The sequence below is a fragment of the Panulirus ornatus genome, chromosome 25, assembly GCF_036320965.1.
Source record: "Panulirus ornatus isolate Po-2019 chromosome 25, ASM3632096v1, whole genome shotgun sequence".
NCBI lineage: Eukaryota > Metazoa > Arthropoda > Malacostraca > Decapoda > Palinuridae > Panulirus > Panulirus ornatus.
The window spans coordinates 22,048,634-22,075,117 of NC_092248.1; the positions used below are offsets into that span (position 1 = coordinate 22,048,634).

General features: G+C 42.9%; 1 protein-coding gene across 3 annotated transcripts in view; it reads left to right on the top strand.

Annotated features, from left to right (window-relative positions):
* Positions 1 to 26,484, top strand: part of LOC139757314 (gametogenetin-binding protein 2) — a 158,829-nt gene that overhangs the window by 86,154 nt on the left and 46,191 nt on the right. For 2 of the 3 annotated variants that reach the window (XM_071677713.1, XM_071677715.1), the window contains exons 7-8: positions 15,061 to 15,213; positions 24,838 to 24,936. In XM_071677713.1, the coding sequence (XP_071533814.1) occupies positions 15,061 to 15,213; positions 24,838 to 24,936 (252 nt within the window). The remainder of the gene's footprint in view (positions 1 to 15,060; positions 15,214 to 24,837; positions 24,937 to 26,484) is intronic. The other variant, XM_071677714.1, reaches the window with a different exon arrangement.

Consider the following 26,484-nt stretch of genomic DNA (forward strand, 5'->3'; position numbering starts at 1 on the left):
TCTGGGAGTGGATCTGGCAGCGGATGGAACCATGGAAGCGGAAGTGGATCATAGGGTGGGGGAGGGGGCGAAAATCCTGGGGGCCTGGAAGAATGTGTGGAAGTCGAGAACATTATCTCGGAAAGCAAAAATGGGTATGTTTGAAGGAATAGTGGTTCCAACAATGTTGTATGGTTGCGAGGCGTGGGCTATGGATAGAGATGTGCGCAGGAGGATGGATGTGCTGGAAATGAGATGTTTGAGGACAATGTGTGGTGTGAGATGGTTTGATCGAGTGAGTAACGTAAGGGTAAGAGAGATGTGTGGAAATAAAAAGAGCGTGGTTGAGAGAGCAGAAGAGGGTGTTTTGAAGTGGTTTGGGCACATGGAGAGGATGAGTGAGGAAAGATTGACCAAGAGGATATATGTGTCGGAGGTGGAGGGAACAAGGAGAAGAGGGAGACCAAATTGGAGGTGGAAAGATGGAGTGAAAAAGATTTTGTGTGATAGGGGCCTGAACATGCAGGAGGGTGAAAGGAGGGCAAGGAATAGAGTGAATTGGAGCGGTGTGGTATACCGGGGTTGACGTGCTGTCAGTGGATTGAAGCAGGGCATGTGAAGCGTCTGGGGTAAACCATGGAAAGCTGTGTAGGTATGTATATTTGCGTGTGTGGATGTATTTATATACATGTGTATGGGGGGGGTTGGGCCATTTCTTTCGTCTGTTTCCTTGCGCTACCTCGCAAATGCGGGAGACAGCGACAAAGTATAATAAAAAGATAATAATAATGTATAAAAGAAAGAGACAGGAGGTCAAGAGAAAGGTGCAAGAGGTGAAAAAAAGGGCAAATGAGAGTTGGGGTGAGAGAGTATCATTAAATTTTAGGGAGAATAAAAAGATGTTCGGGAAGGAGGTAAATAAAGTGCGTAAGACAAGGGAGCAAATGGGAACTTCAGTGAAGGGCGCAAATGGGGAGGTGATAACAAGTAGTGGTGATGTGAGAAGGAGATGGAGTGAGTATTTTGAAGGTTTGTTGAATGTGTTTGATGATAGAGTGGCAGATATAGGGTGTTTTGGTCGAGGTGGTGTGCAAAGTGAGAGGGTTAGGGAAAATGATTTGGTAAACAGAGAAGAGGTAGTGAAAGCTTTGCGGAAGATGAAAGCCGGCAAGGCAGCAGGTTTGGATGGTATTGCAGTGGAATTTATTAAAAAAGGGGGTGACTGTATTGTTGACTGGTTGGTAAGGTTATTTAATGTATGTATGACTCATGGTGAGGTGCCTGAGGATTGGCGGAATGCGTGCATAGTGCCATTGTACAAAGGCAAAGGGGATAAGAGTGAGTGCTCAAATTACAGAGGTATAAGTTTGTTGAGTATTCCTGGTAAATTATATGGGAGGGTATTGATTGAGAGGGTGAAGGCATGTACAGAGCATCAGATTGGGGAAGAGCAGTGTGGTTTCAGAAGTGGTAGAGGATGTGTGGATCAGGTGTTTGCTTTGAAGAATGTAAGTGAGAAATACTTAGAAAAGCAAATGGATTTGTATGTAGCATTTATGGATCTGGAGAAGGCATATGATAGAGTTGATAGAGATGCAATGTGGAAGGTATTAAGAATATATGGTGTGGGAGGAAAGTTGTTAGAAGCAGTGAAAAGTTTTTATCGAGGATGTAAGGCATGTGTACGTGTAGGAAGAGAGGAAAGTGATTGGTTCTCAGTGAATGTAGGTTTGCGGCAGGGGTGTGTGATGTCTCCATGTTTGTTTAATTTGTTTATGGATGGGGTTGTTAGGGAGGTAAATGCAAGAGTTTTGAAAAGAGGGGCAAGTATGAAGTCTGTTGGGGATGAGAGAGCTTGGGAAGTGAGTCAGTTGTTGTTCGCTGATGATACAGCGCTGGTGGCTGATTCATGTGAGAAACTGCAGAAGCTGGTGACTGAGTTTGGTAAAGTGTGTGGAAGAAGAAAGTTAAGAGTAAATGTGAATAAGAGCAAGGTTATTAGGTACAGTAGGGTTGAGGGTCAAGTCAATTGGGAGGTGAGTTTGAATGGAGAAAAACTGGAGGAAGTGAAGTGTTTTAGATATCTGGGAGTGGATCTGGCAGCGGATGGAACCATGGAAGCGGAAGTGGATCATAGGGTGGGGGAGGGGGCGAAAATTCTGGGGGCCTTGAAGAATGTGTGGAAGTCGAGAACATTATCTCGGAAAGCAAAAATGGGTATGTTTGAAGGAATAGTGGTTCCAACAATGTTGTATGGTTGCGAGGCATGGGCTATGGATAGAGTTGTGCGCAGGAGGATGGATGTGCTGGAAATGAGATGTTTGAGGACAATGTGTGGTGTGAGGTGGTTTGATCGAGTGAGTAACGTAAGGGTAAGAGAGATGTGTGGAAATAAAAAGAGCGTGGTTGAGAGAGCAGAAGAGGGTGTTTTGAAGTGGTTTGGGCACATGGAGAGGATGAGTGAGGAAAGATTGACCAAGACGATATATGTGTCGGAGGTGGAGGGAGCAAGGAGAAGAGGGAGACCAAATTGGAGGTGGAAAGATGGAGTGAAAAAGATTTTGTGTGATCGGGGCCTGAACATGCAGGAGGGTGAAAGGAGGGCAAGGAATAGAGTGAATTGGAGCGATGTGGTATACCGGGGCTGACGTGCTGTCAGTGGATTGAATCAAGGCATGTGAAGCGTCTGGGGTAAACGTGGAAAGCTGTGTAGGTATGTATATTTGCGTGTGTGGACGTATGTATATACATGTGTATGGGGGGGGTTGGGCCATTTCTTTCGTCTGTTTCCTTGCGCTACCTCGCAAACGCGGGAGACAGCGACAAAGTATAAAAAAAAAAAAAAAAAAACACATACACATACATATTGATACATTTATTTATTTATTTATTTTGCTTTGTCGCTGTCTCCCGCGTTTGCGAGGTAGCGAAAGGAAACAGACGAAAGAAATGGCCCAACCCACCCCCATACACATGTACATACATACACGTCCACACACGCAAATATACATACCTATACATCTCAATGTGCACATATATATACACACACAGACACATACATATATACCCTTGCACACAATCACACTGTCTGTCTTTATTCATTCCCATCGCCACCTCGCCACACATGGAATACCATCCCCCTCCCCCCTCATGTGTGCGATGTAGCGCTAGGAAAAGACAACAAAGGCCCCATTTGTTCACACTCAGTCTCTAGCTGTCATGCAATAATGCCCGAAACCACAGCTCCCTTCCCACATCCAGGCCCCACACAACTTTCCATGGTTTACCCCAGACGCTTCACATGCCCTGATTCAATCCACTGACAGCACGTCAACCCCGGTATACCACATCGATCCAATTCACTCTATTCCTTGCCCGCCTTTCACCCTCCTGCATGTTCAGGCCCCGATCACTCAAAATCTTTTTCACTCCATCTTTCCACCTCCAATTTGGTCTCCCACTTCTCCTCGTTCCCTCCACCTCCGACACATATATCCTCTTGGTTAATCTTTCCTCACTCATTCTCTCCATGTGCCCAAACCATTTCAAAACACCTTCTTCTGCTCTCTCAACCACACTCTTTTTATTTCCACACATCTCTCTTACCCTTACATTACTTACTCGATCAAACCACCTCACACCACACATTGTCCTCAAACATCTCATTTCCAGCACATCCACCCTCCTGCGCACAACTCTATCCATAGCCCACGCCTCGCAACCATACAACATTGTTGGAACCACTATTCTTTCAAACATACCCATTTTTGCTTTCCGAGATAATGTTGTCGACTTCCAAACATTCTTCAAGGCTCCCAGGATTTTCGCCCCCTCCCCCACCCTATGATTCACTTCCGCTTCCTTGGTTCCATCCGCTGCCAGATCCACTCCCAGATATCTAAAACACTGTACTTCCCCCAGTTTTTCTCCATTCAAACTTACCTCCCTATTGACTTGACTCTCAACCCTACTGTACCTAATAACCTTGCTCTTATTCACATTTACTCTTAACTTTCTTCTTTCACACACTTTACCAAACTCAGTCACCAGCTTCTGCAGTTTCTTACATGAATCAGCCACCAGCGCTGTATCATCAGCGAACAACAACTGACTCACTTCCTAAGCTCTTTCATCCACAACAGACTTCATACTTGCCCCTCTTTCCAAAGCTCTTGCATTCACCTCCCTAACAACCCCATCCATAAACAAATTAAACAACCATGGAGACATCACACACCCCTGCTGCAAACCTACATTCACTGAGAACCAATCACTTTCCTCTCTTCCTAAACGTACACATGCCTTACATCCTCGATAAAAACTTTTCACTGCTTCTAACAACTTGCCTCCCACACCATATATTCTTAATACCTTCCACAGAGCATCTCTATCAACTCTATCCTATGCCTTCTCCAGATCCATAAATGCTACATACAAATCCATTTGCTTTTCTAAGTATTTCTCACATACATTCTTCAAAGCAAACACCTGATCCACACATCCTCTACCACTTCTGAAACCACACTGCTCTTCCCCAATCTGATGCTCTGTACATGCCTTCACCCTCTTAATCAATACCCTCCCATATAATTTACCATTTACATACATTTACATACATTTATATACATATATGAAGGTAGCTGGTGGTAGGCAGCCAATGACCAGGGAGGTATATCACCAGTAATACCTGTCTGGGTATCAGGAGGGTTAGTGACATTTGCTTAGTGAGCCAGCCCTTTAGGAGTTGTCAAGTTGTACTCCTCTTTCTTTTTTTCTGCCTCTCTAATATGTAATCTACTGGCATTCCGTCTACAACATACAATGTCTCCTTGTCATATATAGCACTTGATGACACTTGACTCGTGCAGCTTATTCTTCATTCTAGTTTTTCCTGCGTTGAGCACTGTGCAGTATCCCTGCCTATTGACAAAATGGTGGGATCAGTAGATAGTAGTAGTAGGTAGGATTATTAGGTAAAAGAAGTTGGGAGAAGCATTAGATAAAAGTAGTCATTAGGAACATTAGGTGAGAACCTCTGCAAACACTGTGCTAGACTTGCCCTGTTATTTAGTTATGGAGACACAGTTGTTGTAGCCACCCCTTTGAGGGAGTTCCAGTTGGAACAGGCATAAGAGAGATATACACATGTACATATTCATACTTGCTCACTTTTGTCCATTCCCAACACTACCCTGCCTCACAGGAAACAGCACAAATGCATGAAGGAAAATAAAAATGTTAACATATACATTGTCTTATACCCCACTCCCGATCTCTCCCTCCTGCTTCGACGAGGTAGCGTCAGGTAACAGACAACAAAAGGCCACATCTGCTTTCAGTCATTCTATAGCTGTCTTGTGTTAAAGTCATAATCTTTATTCATTAATACCTGTAATCTTCATATACAACACTCTATATATCTCAGTGAAAAAATAACATCATTAGAAATGTATCTATATATGCACTGGTGTAATGACCCCATAGAGAGCTGTTTTGCATACAACTCCATTTTACAGGAATGTATCCTGAGTTGTAATTGGAATATTAATGTACTTTTATGAGTGTTACAGGACTCTGCCTGCAAGTGGTTGCAATGCAAGTGAAAAGTCATCTTTAGCAAGGTTTTATCATGGTCAAGAGATGGAAAGGAGTAAAGTCTCATTAAGGAGCTTCTCACACCAAGGTGTCCATCATTTCCCTGTTCCTGTTTGGAGTGTAGCATAAAAGTTGTAGGGGCATCATAAAAGGGTTCCAGTAATGATTTTTTTTATTTATATATTTTACTTTGTTGCTGTCTCCCGCGGTAGCGAGTGGCGCAAGGAGACAGACGAAAGAATGGCCCAACCCACAGACTTACACGTCCACCCAAGCAAATATACATACCTATACATCTCAAGAGTGAATGTTGGGGTGAAGAGGGTGGTGAGAGTAAGTGAGCTTGGGAAGGAGACTTGTGTGAGGAAGTACCAGGAGAGACTGAGTACAGAATGGAAAAAGGTGAGAACAATGGAAGTAAGGGGAGTGGGGGAGGAATGGGATGTATTTAGGGAATCAGTGATGGATTGCGCAAAAGATGCTTGTGGCATGAGAAGAGTGGGAGGTGGGTTGATTAGAAAGGGTAGTGAGTGGTGGGATGAAGAAGTAAGAGTATTAGTGAAAGAGAAGAGAGAGGCATTTGGACGATTTTTGCAGGGAAAAAATGCAATTGAGTGGGAGACGTATAAAAGAAAGAGACAGGAGGTCAAGAGAAAGGTGCAAGAGGTGAAAAAAAGGGCAAATGAGAGTTGGCGTGAGAGAGTATCATTAAATTTTAGGGAGAATAAAAAGATGTTCTGGAAGGAGGTAAATAAAGTGCGTAAGACAAGGGAGCAAATGGGAACTTCAGTGAAGGGCGTAAATGGGGAGGTGATAACAAGTAGTGGTGATGTGAGAAGGAGATGGAGTGAGTATTTTGAAGGTTTGTTGAATGTGTTTGATGATAGAGTGGCAGATATAGGGTGTTTTGGTCGAGGTGGTGTGCAGAGTGAGAGGGTTAGGGAAAATGATTTGGTAAACAGAGAAGAGGTAGTAAAAGCTTTGCGGAAGATGAAAGCCGGCAAGGCAGCAGGTTTGGATGGTATTGCAGTGGAATTTATTAAAAAAGGGGGTGACTGTATTGTTGACTGGTTGGTAAGGTTATTTAATGTATGTATGACTCATGGTGAGGTGCCTGAGGATTGGCGGAGTGCGTGCATAGTGCCATTGTACAAAGGCAAAGGGGATAAGAGTGAGTGCTCAAATTACAGAGGTATAAGTTTGTTGAGTATTCCTGGTAAATTATATGGGAGGGTATTGATTGAGAGGGTGAAGGCATGTACAGAGCATCAGATTGGGGAAGAGCAGTGTGGTTTCAGAAGTGGTAGAGGATGTGTGGATCAGGTGTTTGCTTTGAAGAATGTATGTGAGAAATACTTAGAAAAGCAAATGGATTTGTATGTAGCATTTATGGATCTGGAGAAGGCATATGATAGAGTTGATAGAGATGCTCTGTGGAAGGTATTAAGAATATATGGTGTGGGAGGCAAGTTGTTAGAAGCAGTGAAAAGTTTTTATCAAGGATGTAAGGCATGTGTACGTGTAGGAAGAGACAAAAGTGATTGGTTCTCAGTGAATGTAGGTTTGCGGCAGGGGTGTGTGATGTCTCCATGTTTGTTTAATTTGTTTATGGATGGGGTTGTTAGGGAGGTGAATGCAAGAGTTTTGGAAAGAGGGGCAAGTATGAAGTCTGTTGGGGATGAGAGAGCTTGGGAAGTAAGTCAGTTGTTGTTCGCTGATGATACAGCGCTGGTGGCTGATTCATGTAAGAAACTGCAGAAGCTGGTGACTGAGTTTGGTAAGGTGTGTGAAAGAAGAAAGTTAAGAGTAAATGTGAATAAGAGCAAGGTTATTAGGTACAGTAGGGTTGAGGGTCAAGTCAATTGGGAGGTGAGTTTGAATGGAGAAAAACTGGAGGAAGTGAAGTGTTTTAGATATCTGGGAGTGGATCTGGCAGCGGATGGAACCATGGAAGCGGAAGTGGATCATAAGGTGGGGGAGGGGGCGAAAATTCTGGGAGCCTTGAAGAATGTGTGGAAGTCGAGAACATTATCTCGGAAAGCAAAAATGGGTATGTTTGAAGGAATAGTGGTTCCAACAATGTTGTATGGTTGCGAGGCGTGGGCTATGGATAGAGTTGTGCGCAGGAGGATGGATGTGCTGGAAATGAGATGTTTGAGGACAGTGTGTGGTGTGAGGTGGTTTGATCGAGTAAGTAACGTAAGGGTAAGAGAGATGTGTGGAAATAAAAAGAGCGTGGTTGAGAGAGCAGAAGAGGGTGTTTTGAAATGGTTTGGGCACATGGAGAGAATGAGTGAGGAAAGATTGACCAAGAGGATATATGTGTCGGAGGTGGAGGGAACGAGGAGAAGAGGGAGACCAAATTGGAGGTGGAAAGATGGAGTGAAAAAGATTTTGTGTGATCGGGGCCTGAACATGCAGGAGGGTGAAAGGAAGGCAAGGAATAGAGTGAATTGGAGCGATGTGGTATACCGGGGTTGACGTGCTGTCAGTGGATTGAATCAGGGCATGTGAAGCGTCTTGGGTAAACCATGGAAAGCTGTGCAGGTATGTATATTTGCGTGTGTGGACGTATGTATATACATGTGTATGGGGCTGGGTTGGGCCATTTCTTTTGTCTGTTTCCTTGCGCTACCTCGCAAACGCGGGAGACAGCGACAAAGCAAAAAAAAAAAAAGAAAAAAAAATACATCTCAATGTATACATATATATAGACACACACAGATATATACATATATACACATGTACATAATTCATACTGTCTGCCCTTATTAATTCCCATCGCCACCCCACCACACATGAAATAACAACTCCTTCCCCCCTCATGTGTGCGAGGTAGCGCTAGGAAAAGACAATAAAGGCCACATTCGTTCACACTCCGTCTCTAGCTGTCATGTAATAATGCACCGAAACCACAGCTCCCTTTCCACATCCAGGCCCCACAGAACTTTCCATGGTTTACCCCAGATGCTTCACATGCCCTGGTTCAATCCACTGACAGCACATTAACCCTGGTATACCACATCGTTCCAATTCACTCTATTTCTTGCAGGCCTTTCACCCTCCTGCATGTTCAGGCCCCAATCACTCAAAATCTTTTTCACTCCATCTTTCCACCTCCAATTTGGTCTCCCACTTCTCCTTGTTCCCTCCACCTCTGACACATATATCCTCTTTGTCAATCTCTCTTCACTCATTCTCTCCATGTGACCAAACCATTTCAAAACACCCTCTTTTGCTCTCTCAACCACACACTATTTATTACCGCACATCTCTCTTACCCTATTATTACTTGATCAAACCACCTCACACCACATATTGTCCCCAAACATCTCATTTCCAGCACATCCACCCTCCTGCGCACAACTCTATCCATAGCCCACGCCTCGCAACAATACAACATTGTTGGAACCACTATTCCTTCAAACATACCCATTTTTGCTTTCCGAGATAAAGTTCTCGACTTCCACGCATTCTTCAACGCTCCCAGAATTTTTGCTCCCTCCCCCACCCTATGACTCACTTCCTCCAGTTTTTCTCCATTCAAACTTACCTCCCAATTGACTTCACCCTCAACCCTACTGTACCAAATAACCTTGCTCTTATTCACATTTACTCTCAACTTTCTTCTTTCACACGCTTTACCAAACTCAGTCACCAGCTTTTGTAGTTTCTCACATGAATCAGCCACCAGCGCTGTATCATCAGCGAACACCAACTGACTCACTACCCAAGCTCTCTCATCCACAACAGACTGCATACTTGCTCCTCTTTCCAAAACTCTTGCATTCACCTCCCTAACAACCCCCTTCCATATACAAATTAAACAACCATGGAGACATCACACACCCTTGCCGCAAACCTACATTCACTGAGAACCAATCACTTTCCTCTCTTCCTACACGTACACATGCCTTACATCCTCGATAAAAACTTTTCGCTGCTTCTAACAACTTGCCTCCCACACCATATATCCTTAATACCTTCCACAGAGCATCTCTATCAACTCTATCATATGCCTTCTCCAGATCCATAAATGATACATACAAATCCATTTGCTTTTCTAAGTATTTCTCACAAACATTCTTCAAAGCAAACACCTGATCCACACATCCTCTACCACTTCTGAAGGCACACTGCTCTTCCCCAATCTGATGCTCTGCACATGCCTTCACCCTCTCAGTCAATACCCTCCCATATAATTTCCCAGGAATACTCAACAAACTTATACCTCTGTAATTTGAGCACTCACCTTTGTCTCCTTTGCCTTTGTACAGTGGCACTATGCAAGCATTCCACCAATCCTCAGGCACCTCACCATGAATTATTTTATTTATTTATTTATTATACTTTGTCGCTGTCTCCCGCGTTTGCGAGGTAGCGCAAGGAAACAGACGAAAGAAATGGCCCAACCCCCCCCATACACATGTATATACATACGTCCACACACGCAAATATACATACCTACACAGCTTTCCATGGTTTACCCCAGACGCTTCACATGCCCTGCTTCAATCCACTGACAGCACGTCAACCCCGGTATACCACATCGCTCCAATTCACTCTATTCCTTGCCCTCCTTTCACCCTCCTGCATGTTCAGGCCCCGATCACACAAAATCTTTTTCACTCCATCTTTCCACCTCCAATTTGGTCTCCCTCTTCTCCTTGTTCCCTCCACCTCCGACACATATATCCTCTTGGTCAATCTTTCCTCACTCATCCTCTCCATGTGCCCAAACCACTTCAAAACACCCTCTTCTGCTCTCTCAACCACGCTCTTTTTATTTCCACACATCTCTCTTACCCTTACGTTACTCACTCGATCAAACCACCACACACCACACATTGTCCTCAAACATCTCATTTCCAGCACATCCATCCTCCTGCGCACAACTCTATCCATAGCCCACGCCTCGCAACCATACAACATTGTTGGAACCACTATTCCTTCAAACATACCCATTTTTGCTTTCCGAGATAATGTTCTCGACTTCCACACATTCTTCAAGGCCCCCAGGATTTTCGCCCCCTCCCCCACCCTATTATCCACTTCCGCTTCCATGGTTCCATCCGCTGCCAGATCCACTCCCAGATATCTAAAACACTTCACTTCCTCCAGTTTTTCTCCATTGAAACTCACCTCCCAATTGACTTGACCCTCAACCCTACTGTACCTAATAACCTTGCTCTTATTCACATTTACTCTTAACTTTCTTCTTCCACACACTTTTCCAAACTCAGTCACCAGCTTCTGCAGTTTCTTACATGAATCAGCCTCCAGCGCTGTATCATCAGCGAACAACAACTGACTCACTTCCCAAGCTCTCTCATCCCCAACAGACTTCATACTTGCCCCTCTTTCCAAAACTCTTGCATTTACCTCCCTAACAACCCCATCCATAAACAAATTAAACAACCATGGAGACATCACACACCCCTGCCGCAAACCTACATTCACTGAGAACCAATCACTTTCCTCTCTTCCTACACGTACACATGCCTTACATCCTCGATAAAAACTTTTCACTGCTTCTAACAACTTTCCTCCCACACCATAAATTCTTAATACCTTCCACAGAGCATCTCTATCAACTCTATCATATGCCTTCTCCAGATCCATAAATGCTACATACAAATCCATTTGCTTTTCTAAGTATTTCTCACATACATTCTTCAAAGCAAACACCTGATCCACACATCCTCTAGCACTTCTGAAACCACACTGCTCTTCCCCAATCTGATGCTCTGTACATGCCTTCACCCTCTCAATCAATACCCTCCCATATAATTTACCAGGAATACTCAACAAACTTATACCTCTGTAATTTGAGCACTCACTCTTATCCCCTTTGCCTTTGTACAATGGCACTATGCACGCATTCCGCCAGTCCTCAGGCACCTCACCATGAGTCATACATACATTAAATAACCTTACCAACCAGTCAACAATACAGTCACCCCCTTTTTTAATAAATTCCACTGCAATACCATCCAAACCCGCTGCCTTGCCGGCTTTCATCTTCCGCAAAGCTTTCACTACCTCTTCTCTGTTTACCAAATCATTTTCCCTAACCCTGTCACTTTGCACACCACCTCGACCAAAACACCCTATATCTGCCACTCTATCATCAAACACATTCAACAAACCTTCAAAATACTCACTCCATCTCCTTCTCACATCACCACTACTTGTTATCACCTCCCCACTTGCGCCCTTCACCGAAGTTCCCATTTGCTCCCTTGTCTTACGCACTTTATTTACCTCCTTCCAGAACATCTTTTTATTCTCCCTAAAATTTAATGATACTCTCTCACCCCAACTCTCATTTGCCCTTTTTTTCACCTCTTGCACCTTTCTCTTGACCTCCTGTCTCTTTCTTTTATACATCTCCCACTCAATTGCATTTTTTCCCTGCAAAAATCGTCCAAATGCCTCTCTCTTCTCTTTCACTAATACTCTTACTTCTTCATCCCACCACTCACTACCCTTTCTAATCAACCCACCTCCCACTCTTCTCATGCCACAAGCATCTTTTGCACAATCCATCACTGATTCCCTAAATGCATCCCATTCCTCCCCCACTCCCCTTACTTCCATTGTTCTCACCTTTTTCCATTCTGTACTCAGTCTCTCCTGGTACTTCCTCACACAGGTCTCCTTCTCAAGCTCACTTACTCTCACCACCCTCTTCACCCCAACATTCACTCTTCTTTTCTGAAAACCCATACAAATCTTCACCTTAGCCTCCACAAGATAATGATCAGACATCCCTCCAGTTGCACCTCTCAGCACATTAACATCCAAAAGTCTCTCTTTTGCACGCCTGTCAATTAACACGTAATCCAATAACGCTCTCTGGCCATCTCTCCTACTTACATAAGTTTTTTTTTTTTTTACTATTCGCCATTTCCCGCATTAGCGAGGTAGTGCTAAGAACAGAGGACTGGGCGTTTGAGGGAATATCCTCACCTGGCCCCCTTCTCTGTTCCTTCTTTTGGGAAAAAAAAAAAAAAAAAAAAAAAAAAAAAAACGAGAGGGGAGGATTTCCAGCCCCCCGCTCCCTTCCCTTTTAGTCGCCTTCTACGACACGCAGGGAATACGTGGGAAGTATTCTTTCTCCCCTATCCCCAGGGATATATCTCGCTTTTTAAACCAGGTATTCCCAATCATCAGTCCTTTTTCAGCACATAAATCTACAAGCTCTTCACTATTTCCATTTACAACACTGAACACCCCATGTATACCAATTATTCCCTCAACTGCCACATTACTCACCTTTGCATTCAAATCACCCATCACTATGACCCGGTCTCGTGCATCAAAACCACTAACACACTCATTCAGCTGCTCCCAAAACACTTGCCTCTCTTGATCTTTCTTCTCATGCCCAGGTGCATATGCACCAATAATTAATTATACATACATTAAATAACCTTACCAACCAATCAACAATACAGTCACCCCCTTTCTTAATAAATTCCAGTGCAGTACCATCCAAACCTGCTGCCTTGCCGGCTTTCATCTTCCGCAAAGCTTTTACTACCTCTTCTCTGTTTACCAAATCATTTTCCCTAACCCTCTCACTTTGCACACCACCTCGAGTAAAACACCCTATATCTGCCACTCTATCATCAAACACATTCAACAAACCTTCAAAATACTCACTCCATCTCCTTCTCACATCACCACTACTTGTTATCACCTCCCCATTAGCCCCCTTCACTGAAGTTCCCATTTGCTTCCTTGTCTTACGCACTTTATTTACCTCCTTCCAAAACATCTTTTTATTCTCCTTAATATTTAATGATACTCTCTCACCCCAACTCTCATTTCCCCTCTTTTTCACCTCTTGCACCTTTCCCTTGATCTCCTGCCTCTTTCTTTTATACATCTCCCACTGCAAAAATCGTCCAAATGCCTCTCTTTTCTCTTTCACTAATAATCTTACTTCTTCATCCCACCACTCAGTACCCTTTCTAATCTGCCCACCTCCCACACTTCTCATGCCACAAGTATCTTTTGCGCAAGCCATCGCTGCTTCCCTAAATACATCCCATTCCTCCCCCACTCCCCTTACCTCCTTTGTTCTCACCTTCTTCCATTCTGTACTCAGTCTCTCCTTGTACTTCCTCACACAAGTCTCCTTCCCAAGCCCACTTACTCTCACCACTGTCTTCACCCCAACATTCTCTCTTCTTTTCTGAAAACCTCCACAAATCTTCACCTTCGCCTCCACAAGATAATGATCAGACATCCCTCCAGTTGCACCTCTCAGCACATTAGCATCCAAAAGTCTCTCTTTTGCGCGCCTATCAATTAACATGTAATCCAATAACGCTCTCTGTCCATCTCTCCTACTTACATACGTATACTTATGTATATCTCTCTTTTTAAACCAGGTATTCCCAGTCACCCGTCCTTTTTCAACACATAAATCTACAAGCTCTTCACCTTTTCCATTTACAACACTGAACACCCCATGTATACCAATTTTTCCCCTCAACTGCCACATTACTCACCTTTGCATTCAAATCCCCATCACTATAACCCAGTCTCGTGCATCAAAACTACTAACACACTCGTTCAGCTGCTCCCAAAACACTTGCCTCTCATGATCTTTCTTCTCATGCCTAGGTGCATATGCACCAATAATCACCCATCTCTCTCCATCAACTTTCAGTTTTAACCATATCAATCTAGAGTATACTTTCTTACACTCTATCACATACTCCCACCACTCCTGTTTCAGGAGTAGAGCTACTCCTTCCCTTGCTCTTGTTCTCTCACTAACCCCTGACTTTACTCCCATGACATTCCCAAACCACTCTTCCCCTTTACCTTTTAGTTTCGTTTCACTCAGAGCCAAAACATCCAGGCTCTTTTCCTGAAACATACTACCTATCTCTCCTTTTTTCTCATCTTGGTTACATCCACACACATTTAGACACCCCAATCTGAGCCTTCGAGGAGGATGAGCACTCCCCGCGTGACTCCCTCTTCTGTTTCCCATTACAGAAAGTTAAAATACAAGGAGGGGATGGTTTCTAGCCCCTCACTCCCATCCCCTTTAGTCGCCTTCTACGACACGTGAGGAATGCGTGGGAAGCATTCTTTCTCCCCTTTCTCCCCCTAGTAATGGTATCTAACTATAAACTATCATGTATTGGTTTTTACTAAGTGTATCCTAGGTGTTAATTTGGGTATTAACATAATATTATGGGTGTTACTGGACTGAGCCTGCAAGTGGTTACAATGCAAGTGAGAAATCATCTTTGGCAAGGCTGTATTGTCGTCGGTAGATGGAAAGGAGCACAGTCTCTTCAAGGACTTTCTTAATGAAAGGAGTCCATCATTTCACGGCTTTTGTGTGGATTGTAGTGTAGAAGCTGTGGGGGTATTATTAAAGAGGTCCTGTAATAATATATAACAATGCATTATTATGTATGTAGTATTACTCTTATAGATATGTGTATATTGTTGCAGCTGCATGTTGAAGACAAGCAGGGTTACTCAAAGTTTGAGATGCTTTGTGAAGAACTCCAGAGACAGGAACTCAGAGAGAAAGCTAAGAAAGAAAAGAAAAAGAAGAAAAAGAAGAACAAGAAGAATGAGGAAGGGAAGGAGAACACTTGTCTTGTAAGCATTATATTTAGTTTATTAATGTATAACAAAACTGCTTCAAGATTGGCATTTTTTTCTGAACCTAATAATGGTGATAATGAATAATTTGCAAATGAATATATGCTCAGAGTAAATTTTGTAGAAATAGGGAAAGGAGTAGTCATTTCTGTAAAAGAAGAATAATAGCAGTTTGTAGGAGTAATGAAAAAGTTTAATTGTTTAACTGAAATTTTAGGTAACCAAAGTATACAGTATGTAGCAGGATTTACACAGATAGGTGATGGTAAGGAAGAGCATGAGCGAATATTTTCGGTGTCAGATTTTTGCAAACTCTCAAGGATGATGATAAGCTATCATTAAGTGGTTTTCATGGTAGATTTATAATGGGAGACATAATCAGTAAGTACTGCTGAGTGGATAGGAGTAATATTTATTTGTTTATTTATTACACTTTGTCGCTGTCTCCCGCGTTAGTGAGGCAGTGTAAGGAAACAGACGAAAGAATGGCCCAACCCACCTACATACACATGTCTATATGTACACGTCTACACACGCACATATACATACCTATACATTTCAACATATACATATATACACATATACAAACATATACATTTATACACATGTACATAATTCATACTTGCTGCTGTTATTCATTCCCGTCACCACCCTGCCACACATGAAATGACAATCCCCTTCCCCGCATGCACGTGAGGTAGCGCTAGGAAAAAACAACAAAGGCCACATTCGTTCACACTCCGTCTCCAGCTGTCATGTATAATGCACCAAAACCACAGCTCCCTTTCCACATTCAGGCCCCACAAAACTTTCCATGGTTTACCCCAGATGCTTCCCATGCACTGGTTCAATCCATTGACAGCATGTCGACCCCAGTATACCACATCGTTCCAATTCACTTTATTCCTTGCATGCCTTTCACCCTCCTGCATGTTCAGGCCCCGATCGCTCAAAACCTTTTTCACTCCATCCTTCCACTTCAAATTTGGTCTCCCACTTCTCCTTGTTCCCTCCACCTCTGACACATATATCCGCTTTGTCAATCTTTCCTCAGTCATTCTCTCCATGTGACCAAACCATTTCAAAACACCCTCTTCTGCTCTCTTAACCACACACTTTTTATCACCACACATCTCTCTTACCCTTTCATTACTTACTAGATCAAACCACCTCACACCACATATTGTCCTCAAGCATCTCATTTCCAACACATCCACCCTCCTCCGCACGACTCTATCTATAGCCCATGCCTCGCAAGCATATAACATCATTGGAATCACTGTTCCTTCAAACATACCCATTTTTGCTTTCTGAGATAATGATCTTGCCTTCCACACATTCTTCAACGCTCCCAGAACTTTCGCGCCCTCCCCCACCCTGTGACTCACTTCCACTTCCATGGTTCCATCTGCTGCCAAATCCACTCCTAGATATCTAAAACACTTCACTTCCTTCAGTTTCTCTCCATTCAAACTTACCTTCCAATTGATTTGTTCCTCAACCCTACTGTACCTAATAACCTTGCTCTTATTCACATATATTCTCAGCTTTCTTCTTTCACACACTTTACCAAACTCAATCACCAGCTTCTGCAGTTTCTCACCCGAATCAGCCACAAGTGCTGTATCATCAGCGAACAACAACTGACTCACTTCCCAAGCCCTCTCATCCGCAACAGACTGCCTAATTGCCCCTCACTCCAAAACTCTTGCATTCACCTCCCTAACAACCTCATCCATAAACAAATTAAACAACCATGGAGACATCACGGACCCCTTCTGCAAACCAACATTCACTGAAAACCAATCACTTTCCTCTCATCCTACTTGTACACATGCCTTACTTCCTCGATAAAAACTTTTCACTGCTTCTAGCAACTTACCTCCCACACCATATATTCTTAATACCTTTCACAGAGCATCTCTGTCAACTCTTATCATATACCTTCTCCAGTTCCATAAATGCTACATACATATCCATTTGCTTTTCTAAGTATTTCTCACATACATTCTTCAAAGCAAACACCTGATCCACACATCTTCTACCACTTCTGAAACCACACTGCTCTTCCCCAATCTGATGCTCTGTACATGCTTTTACCCTCTCAATCAATACCCTCCCATTTTTCCCGGGAATACTCAACAAACTTAAACCTCAGTAATTTGAGCACCCACCTTTATCCCCTTTGCCTTTGTACAATGGCACAATGCATGCATTCCACCAATCCTGAGGCACCTCACCATGAGTCATACATACATTAAATAACCTTACCAACTAGTGAACAATACAGTCACCCCCTTTTTTAATAAGCGTAATGTAGATATTTTAGGTTTTAAGAAGGATGAAGTGTTAGGATTAGGGAGTTTAAAAGAAATTTGTTGGATATAAGTGTTGAATTTTTGCCTTACATTACAAAGCCAGATAGTATGATAAAAACCCATAATCTGTGGACCAGGAAGTGCACAAATTTTGGTTTTTGTGTAATTTGAACATATAGGCCCCAGATTGTGGTTTGAACAATAGTGTAGAATTTTTTGTATGTAATGCAGGTTGTGAGTGTTATTTGTTTGTAAGATATTCAAATGGAAATGGTGAAGAGCTTGTAGATTTAATCGCTGAAAAAGGGCTGGTGATTCGGAATACCTGGCTTAAAAAGAGAGATATTATTTATTTATTTATTTTGCTTTGTCGCTGTCTCCCGCGTTTGCGAGGTAGCGCAAGGAAACAGACGAAAGAAATGGCCCAACCCACCCCCATACACATGTATATACATACACGTCCACACATGCAAATATACATACCTATACATCTCAATGTACACATATATATACACACACAGACACATACATATATACCCATGCACACAACGCACACTGTCTGCCTTTATTCATTCCCATCGCCACCTCGCCGCACTTGGAATACCATCCCCCTCCCCCCTCATGTGTGCGAGGTAGCGCTAGGAAAAGACAACAAAGGCCCCATTCGTTCACACTCAGTCTCTAGCTGTCATGCAGTAATGCCCGAAATCACAGCTCCCTTTCCACATCCAGGCCTCACACAACTTTCCATGGTTTACCCCAGACGCTTCACATGCCCTGATTCAATCCACTGACAGCACGTCAACCCCGGTATACCACATCGATCCAATTCACTCTATTCCTTGCCTGCCTTTCACCCTCCTGCATGTTCAGGCCCCGATCACTCAAAATCTTTTTCACTCCATCTTTCCACCTCCAATTTGGTCTCCCACTTCTCCTCGTTCCCTCCACCTCCGACACATATATCCTCTTGGTTAATCTTTCCTCACTCATTCTCTCCATGTGCCCAAACCATTTCAAAACACCTTCTTCTGCTCTCTCAACCACACTCTTTTTATTTCCACACATCTCTCTTACCCTTACATTACTTACTCGATCAAACCACCTCACACCACACATTGTCCTCAAACATCTCATTTCCAGCACATCCACCCTCTTGCGCACAACTCTATCCATAGCCCACGCCTCGCAACCATACAGCATTGTTGGAACCACTATTCCTTCAAACATACCCATTTTTGCTTTCCGAGATAATGTTCTCGACTTCCACACATTCTTCAAGGCTCCCAGGATATTCGCCCCCTCCCGCACCCTATGATTCACTTCTGCTTCCATGGCTCCATCCGCTGCCAGATCCACTCCCAGATCACTTTCCTCTCTTCCTACACGTACACATGCATTACATCCTTGATAAAAACTTTTCACTGCTTCTAACAACTTGCCTCCCACACCATATATTCTTAATACCTTCCACAGAGCATCTCTATCCACTCTTATCATATGCCTTCTCCAGATCCATAAATGCTTCATACAAATCCATATATATATAAGTATACATATGTAAGTAGGAGAGATGGCCAGAGAGCGTTATTGGATTACGTGTTAATTGATAGGCGTGCGAAAGAAAGACTTTTGGATGTTGATGTGCTGAGAGGTGCAACTGGAGGGATGCCTGATCAATATCTTGTGGAGGCGAAGGTGAAGATTTGTAGAGGTTTTCAGAAAAGAAGAGAGAATGTTGGGGTGAAGAGAGTGGTGAGAGTAAGTGAGCTTGGGAAGGAGGCTTTTGTGAGGAAGTACCAGGAGAGACTGAGTACAGAATGGATAAAAGTTGAGAACAAAGGAGGTAAGGGGAGTGGGGGAGGAATGGGATGTATTTAGGGAAGCAGTGATGGCTTGTGCAAAAGATGCTTGTGGCATGAGAAGTGTGGGAGGTGGGCAGATTAGAAAGGGTAGTGAGTGGTGGGATGAAGAATTAAGATTATTAGTGAAAGAGAAGGAGAGGCATTTGGACGATTTTTGCAGGGGAATGATGCAAATGAGTGGGAGATGTATGAAAGAAAGTGGCAAGAGGTCAAGAGAAAGGTGCAAGAGGTGAAAAAGAGGGCAAATGAGAGTTGGGGTGACAGAGTATCATTGAATTTTAGGGAGAATAAAATGATGTTCTGGAAGGAGGTAAACAAAGTGCGTAAGACAAGGGAACAAATGGGAACTTTAGTGAAGGGGGCTAATGGGGAGATGATAACAAGTAGTGGTGATGTGAGAAGGAGATGGAGCGAGTATTTTGAAGGTTTGTTGAATGTGTTTGATGATAGAGTGGCAGATTAGGGTGTTTTGGTCGAGGTGGTGTGCAAAGTGAGAGGGTTAGGGAAAATGATTTGGTAAACAGAGAAGAGGTAGTAGAAGCTTTGCGGAAGATGAAAGCCGGAAAGGCAGCGGGTTTAGATGGTATTGCAGTGGAATTTATTAAAAAAGGGTGTGAGTGTATTGTTGACTGATTGGTAAGGTTATTTAGCGTATGTATGATTCATGGTGAAGTGCCTGAGGATTGGTGGAATGCTTGCATAGTGCCATTGTACAAAGGCAAAGGGGATAAGAGTGAGTGCTCAAATTACAGAGGTATAAGTTTGTTAAGTATTCCTGGTAAATTATATGGGAGGGTATTGATTGAGAGGGTGAAGGCATGTACAGAACATCAGATTGGGGAAGGGGAGTGTGGTTTCAGAAGTGGTAGAGGATGTGTGGATCAGGTGTTTGCTTTGAAGAATGTATGTGAGAAATACTTAGAAAAGCAAATGGATTTGTATGTAGCATTTATGGATCTTCTTTCACACACTTTGCCAAACTCAGTCACCAGCTTCTGCAGTTTCTCACATGAATCAGCCACCATCGCTGTATCATCAGCGAACAACAACTGACTCACTTCCCAAGCTCTCTCATCCACAACAGACTGCATACTTGCCCCTCTTTCCAAAACTCTTGCATTCACCTCCCTAACAACTGCATCCATAAACAAATTAAACAACCATGGAGACATCACACACCCCTGCCGCAAACCCACATTCACTGAGAACCAATCACTTTCCTCTCTTCCTACACGTACACATGCCTTACATCCTCGATAAAAACTTTCCACTGCGTCTAACAACTTGCCTCCCACACCATATATTCTTAGTACCTTCCCCAGAGCATCTCTATTAACTCTATCATATGCCTTCTCCAGATCCATAAATGCTACATACAATTCCATTTGCTTTTCTAAGTATTTCTCAAATCCATTCTTCAAAGCAAACACCTGATCCACACATCCTCTTCCACTTCTGAAACCACACTGCTCTTCCCCAATCTGATGCTCTGTACATGCCTTCACCCTCTCAATCAATACCCTCCCATATAATTTCCCAGGGATACTCAACAAACTTATACCTCTGTAATTTGAGCACACACTCTTATCCCCTTTGCCTTTGTACAATGGCACTGTGCAAGTATTCCGCCAATCCTCAGGCACCTCACCATGAATCATACATACATTAGATAACCTTACCAACCAATCAACAATACAGTCACCCCCTTTCTTAATAAATTCCAGTGCAATACCATCCAAACCTGCTGCCTTGCCGGCTTTCATCTTCCGCAAAGCTTTTACTACCTCTTCTCTGTTTACCAAATCATCTTCCCTAACCCTCTCACTTTGCACACCACCTCGACCAAAACACCCTATATCTGCCACTCTATCATCAAACACATTCAACAAACCTTCAAGGTTATTAGGTACAGTAGGGTTGAGGGTCAAGTCAATTGGGAGGTAAGTTTGAATGGAGAAAAACTGGAGGAAGTAAAGTGTTTTAGATATCTGGGAGTGGAGCGCATGGAACCATGGAAGCGGAAGTGAATCATAGGATGGGGGAGGGGGCGAAAATCCTGGGAGCCTTGAAGAATGTTTGGAAGTCGAGAACATTATCTCGGAAAGCAAAAATTGGTATGTTTGAAGGAATAGTGGTTCCAACAAAGTTTTATGGTTGCGAGGCGTGAGCTATGGATAGAGTTGTGCGCAGGAGGGTGGATGTGCTGGAAATGAGATGTTTGAGGACAGTATGTGGTGTGAGGTGGTTTGATTGAGTAAGTAATGTATGGGTAAGAGAGAAGTGTAGAAATAAAAAGAGCATGGTTGAGAGAGCAGAAGAGGGTGTTTTGAAATGGTTTGGTCACATGGAGAGAATGAGTGAGAAAAGATTGACCAAGAGGATATATGTGTCAGAGGTGGAGGGAACGAGGAGAAGTGGGAGACCAAATTGGAGGTGGAAAGATGGAGTGAAAAAGATTTTGAATGATTGGGGCCTGAACATGCAGGAGGGTGAAAGGCGTGCAAGGAATAGAGTGAATTGGATTGATGTGGTATACCGGGGTCGACGTGCTATCAGTGGATTGAATCAGGGGATATGACGCGTCTGGGGTAAACCATGGAAAGTTGTGTGGGGCCTGGATGTGGAAAGGGAGCTGTGGTTTCGGGCATTATTACATGACAGCTGGAGACTGAGTGTGAACGAATGGGGCCTTTGTTGGCTTTTCCTAGCGCTACCTCGCACACATGAGGGAGGAAGGGGATGTTATTCCATGTGTGTCGAGGTGGCGATGGAAATGGATAGGGGCAGACAGTATGAATTATGTACATGTGTATATATGTATATGTCTGTATGTGGATATATATGTGTACATTGAGATGTATAGGTATGTATATTTGCGTGTGTGGACATGTATGTATATTGATGTGTATGGGGATGGGTTGGGCTATTTCTTTCGTCTGTTTCCTTGCGCTACCTCACAAACGCGGGAGACAGCGACAAAGCAGAAAAAAAGAATTATGGATCTGGAGAAGGCATATGATAGTTGATAGAGATGCTCTGTGGAAGGTATTAAGAATATATGGTGTTTGAGGCAAGTTGTCAGAAGCAGTGAAAAGTTTTTATCGAGGATGTAAGGCATGTGTACGTGTAGGAAGAGAGGAAAGTTTTTGGTTCTCAGTGAATATAGGTTTGCGGCAGGGGTGTGTGATGTCTCCATGGTTGTTTGATTTGTTCATGGATGGGGTTGTTAGGGAGGTGAATGCAAGAGTTTTGGAAAGAGGGGCAAGTATGTTGTCTGTTGTAGATTAGAGAGCTTGGGAAGGGAGTCGGTTGTTGTTTGCTGATGATACAGCGCTGGTGGCTGATTCATGTGAGAAACTGCAGAAGCTGGTGACTGAGTTTGGTAAAGTGTGTGAAAGAAGAAAGTTGAGAGTAAATGTGAATAAGAGCAAGGTCATTAGGTACAGTAGGTTTGAGGGTCAAGTCAGTTGGGAGGTAAGTTTGAATGGAGAAAAACTGGAGGAAGTAAAGTGTTTTAGATATCTGGGAGTGGATCTGGCAGCGGATGGAACCATGGAAACGGAAGTGAATCATAGGGTGGGGGAGGGGGCGAAAACTCTGCGATCGTTGAAGAATGTGTGGAAGTCGAGAACATTATCTCGGAAATCAAAAATGGGTATGTTCGAAGGAATAGTGGTTTCAACAATGTTGTATGGTTGCGAGGCGTGGGCTGAGGATAGAGTTGTACGCAGGAGGGTGGATGTGCTGGATATGAGATGTTCGGGGACAATATGTGGTGTGAGGTGGTTTGATCGAGTAAGTAATAATAGGGTAAGAAATATGTGTGGTAATAAGAAGAGTGTGGTTGAGAGAGCAGAAGAAGGTGTTTTGAAATGGTTTGGTCACATGGAGAGAATGGATGAGTGAAGATTGACAAAGGGTATATGTATGTCAAAGGTGGAGGGAACGAGGAAAAGTGGGAGACCAAATTGGAGGTGGAAAGATGGAGTGAAAAAGATTTTGAGTGATCGGGGCCTGAACATGCAGGAGGGTGAAAGGCGTGCAAGGAATAGAGTGAAGTGGAACGATGTGGTATACCGGGGTCGACTTGTTGTCAATGGATTGAACCAGGGCATGTTTAGCGTCTGGGGTAAACCATGGAAAGTTCCGTGGGGCCTGGATGTGGAAAAGGAGCTGTGGTTTTGGTGCATTATTACATGACAGTTAGAGATTGAGTGTAAATGCATGGGGCCTTTGTTGTCTTTTTCTAGCGCTACCTCACACACATGAGGGGGAGGGGGTTGTTATTTCATGTGTGGCGAGGTGGCGATGGGAATGAATAAAGGCAGACTATGAATTATGTACGTGTGTATATATGTATGTGTCTGTGTGTGTATATATATATATGTATACGTTGAGATGTATAGGTATGTATATTTGCGTGTGTGGATGTGTATGTATATACATGTGTATGTGGATGGGTTTGGACATTTCTTTCGTCTATTTCCTTGCACTACCTCGCTAACGCGGGAGACAGCAACAAAGCGAAATAAAATAAAAGATAGGTTTAATAGGTGAAAAAAAAAAGATTAAGAAACTCAATGTATTGGCTCAACATGGGCTATACAGCAAGGGCAACATTATGTGAGGAAGTTACCTTTGCCATTCACAGTAACATATCCTTGGAAAAGGAGGAGAAGGGATCTTTGGCATTCATATACCCACTTCATTAGACAGAACAGCTTAAACATTGTGGATTTACTTTCTGTTACCCTGGTGATTCTCCTTCAGGAAAAACAGATTCTAGTGCATCCCTGATATACCATCAAAGGTTTTTAGTTCTGCCTTTGGGTTTAGTCTTCTCATATGAATTTTTTTCTTGAAACTCATTCTTTACACAGGTATACACTCATGCTTGTTGGACAGACTGCAGAAAATGCAGTGTTTGAAATTTGGAAAATTTTTCTATTCTCTTTGAGTTGGTGTGCTGTAGGCATTATTTCTGGAGTCTTTGCTGTGCCCTGCTTTCCCCTCCCTTTTTTTTCAATGTCTCTCTGTGCAATAACTATAATGCATTTTGGGTTGACACCTGTATTCTGGTAATTCATATCTCTGAGCAACCAGAAGACTGGGGGTTGATAACATTATCTCTTTAGCAGTGTCACATTAGCCATAGTGGGCCAGACACGATTTAGTTAGCATTACTAAGATGGTTTGATTGCAGTGCATAGCAAGCCAATGTTTCCCACTAGAATGACACAGGATTAGAAGGCCCTTATCACAGTTTTCCTTGATAATGTTTTTCGAGAATCCTACATACTCATGGTGCACCTGCTTGGAGAGAAATAGTTTTTCAAATTTCATACCCATCGTTTCTCTCCATCTCTACTTTATTTGTAAATATGTATAAGATTTCAGTATGTTATAAACAAGATCTTGAAGGAATGTAATTTTCTCAGTGTGAGGAAGAGGAAGGTGGGTGTCGGGAATGTGAATTAAACATGTCATCATCTTGCTCAAGCCATCGTGCAACTCTAATCAATGCCACCAACAAACAGGTGAGCTGCAGTTTTGCTTAATACACTATACATCTGACTATTTACTCCTAAAAATAAAGGACATACAGGAATTTTTCTCTCTTTAGTTTTCAGTCATGTAGAAAAGATATCAACAAAAAACCTTATAAGTGTTGTATATATCTTCTGTTTATTTATCTTTGTGTATCTTGTATGATGTCTCCTTCTCTACCTCAGGGCAGCTTGTGTAGAACTTTCTCCACAGAACATGATTGCACTTTCTTCTGATAGCTTCAAGAACACACCTCTTTCTTGCATATTTCTTTGCTTGGTAGATGGTTAGAAGGTTGAAAGCTTTGCCACTTTGTACTTCACTGAAGTTCTTCTAGATGGGAAAAATTAGGTTTTTGGAAAATATGTTAAACTTTTTAAGTTGCTTGTACAGTACTTTTAAAACTACTGCCTTCACATTCATGTGACAACTGATAGAAAAGAAAAAAGTCATTAGATTATCTGGCAGTGGAACATGTTTGGGCTTAATGAGTATATTACGGTCTCTTTGCCCTGACTTTCTGCCTTGACTTTTACCATTTACTCTTGACCCCAGATCTCTTATGTTGTAAAAAGTAAGGAATGATAGGGTAAGAGAGAGGTGTGTTAGTAAGAGAGTATGTATGAGAGAGCTGAAGAGGGTATGCTGAAATAATTTGGATATATGGAGTGGATGATTGAGGAAAGGATGACTTTGAGGGTACACATGTCAGAAGTTGAGGGAACAAGGAAAAGGAGGAAACCAAGGAAAAGGTGGTAGGGTGGAGTGAAAGATGCCTTGAAGGCTCAGGGCGTGAACATGGAGGAGGGTGTGTGTTATGCAAAGAATAGAGCAAACTAAAGCAATGTGGTTTGCAGTAGCCTGATTGTGGATGGTTTTGCTGCATTATACATGACAGCCAGAGAGTGGATGTCAGCGAATAAGGCCAATTCTTTATCTGTTCCTGGTGCTGCCTTTCTGATGCAGTAAGTGGCAAACATGTGTGAAAGAAAATATAGATGGCCATGTCTTTGCTCTATTATTGTGAAATATGAAGCACAGAGCATTCCATGTGAATCTTCATATTAGGCACAGAGCAGCTTAAGGGTTAAGATCTCCATAATCTCCATTGGTGCTAGCTCCTTTACCACCTCTTGCTAGCGCACACGCTCACTCTCTGACAGCAGTACCTCAGTGCCTCAGCAGTACCCCAGTTAGCTCATTAGTATTCAGTGATCCTATTCCCCACTTATTGTGATGATTATTGTGCCTACTGATGACCCAAAGCCAAACCTTTCTTCAAGCCATTTTCTAGTGCTTCACACTCGCCTTACACCATTTACTCCTCATGCTGAAACTACTGCATATATTGATATTAATCATTTGGTAGTTTCAGTAGTTCCAGATGCTTTAGATATATTCATTTCAGTGATTTTTATTGTTCTGAAATTTCTCAAATTGGAAACTTGTGGTCTTGGGGAGGGGGTTTAGCTTATCATCCCCGTTTTACTTTTACTGTCTTTGCTATGAATAACCTTTACAAGTGCTTCTCCTGTTCT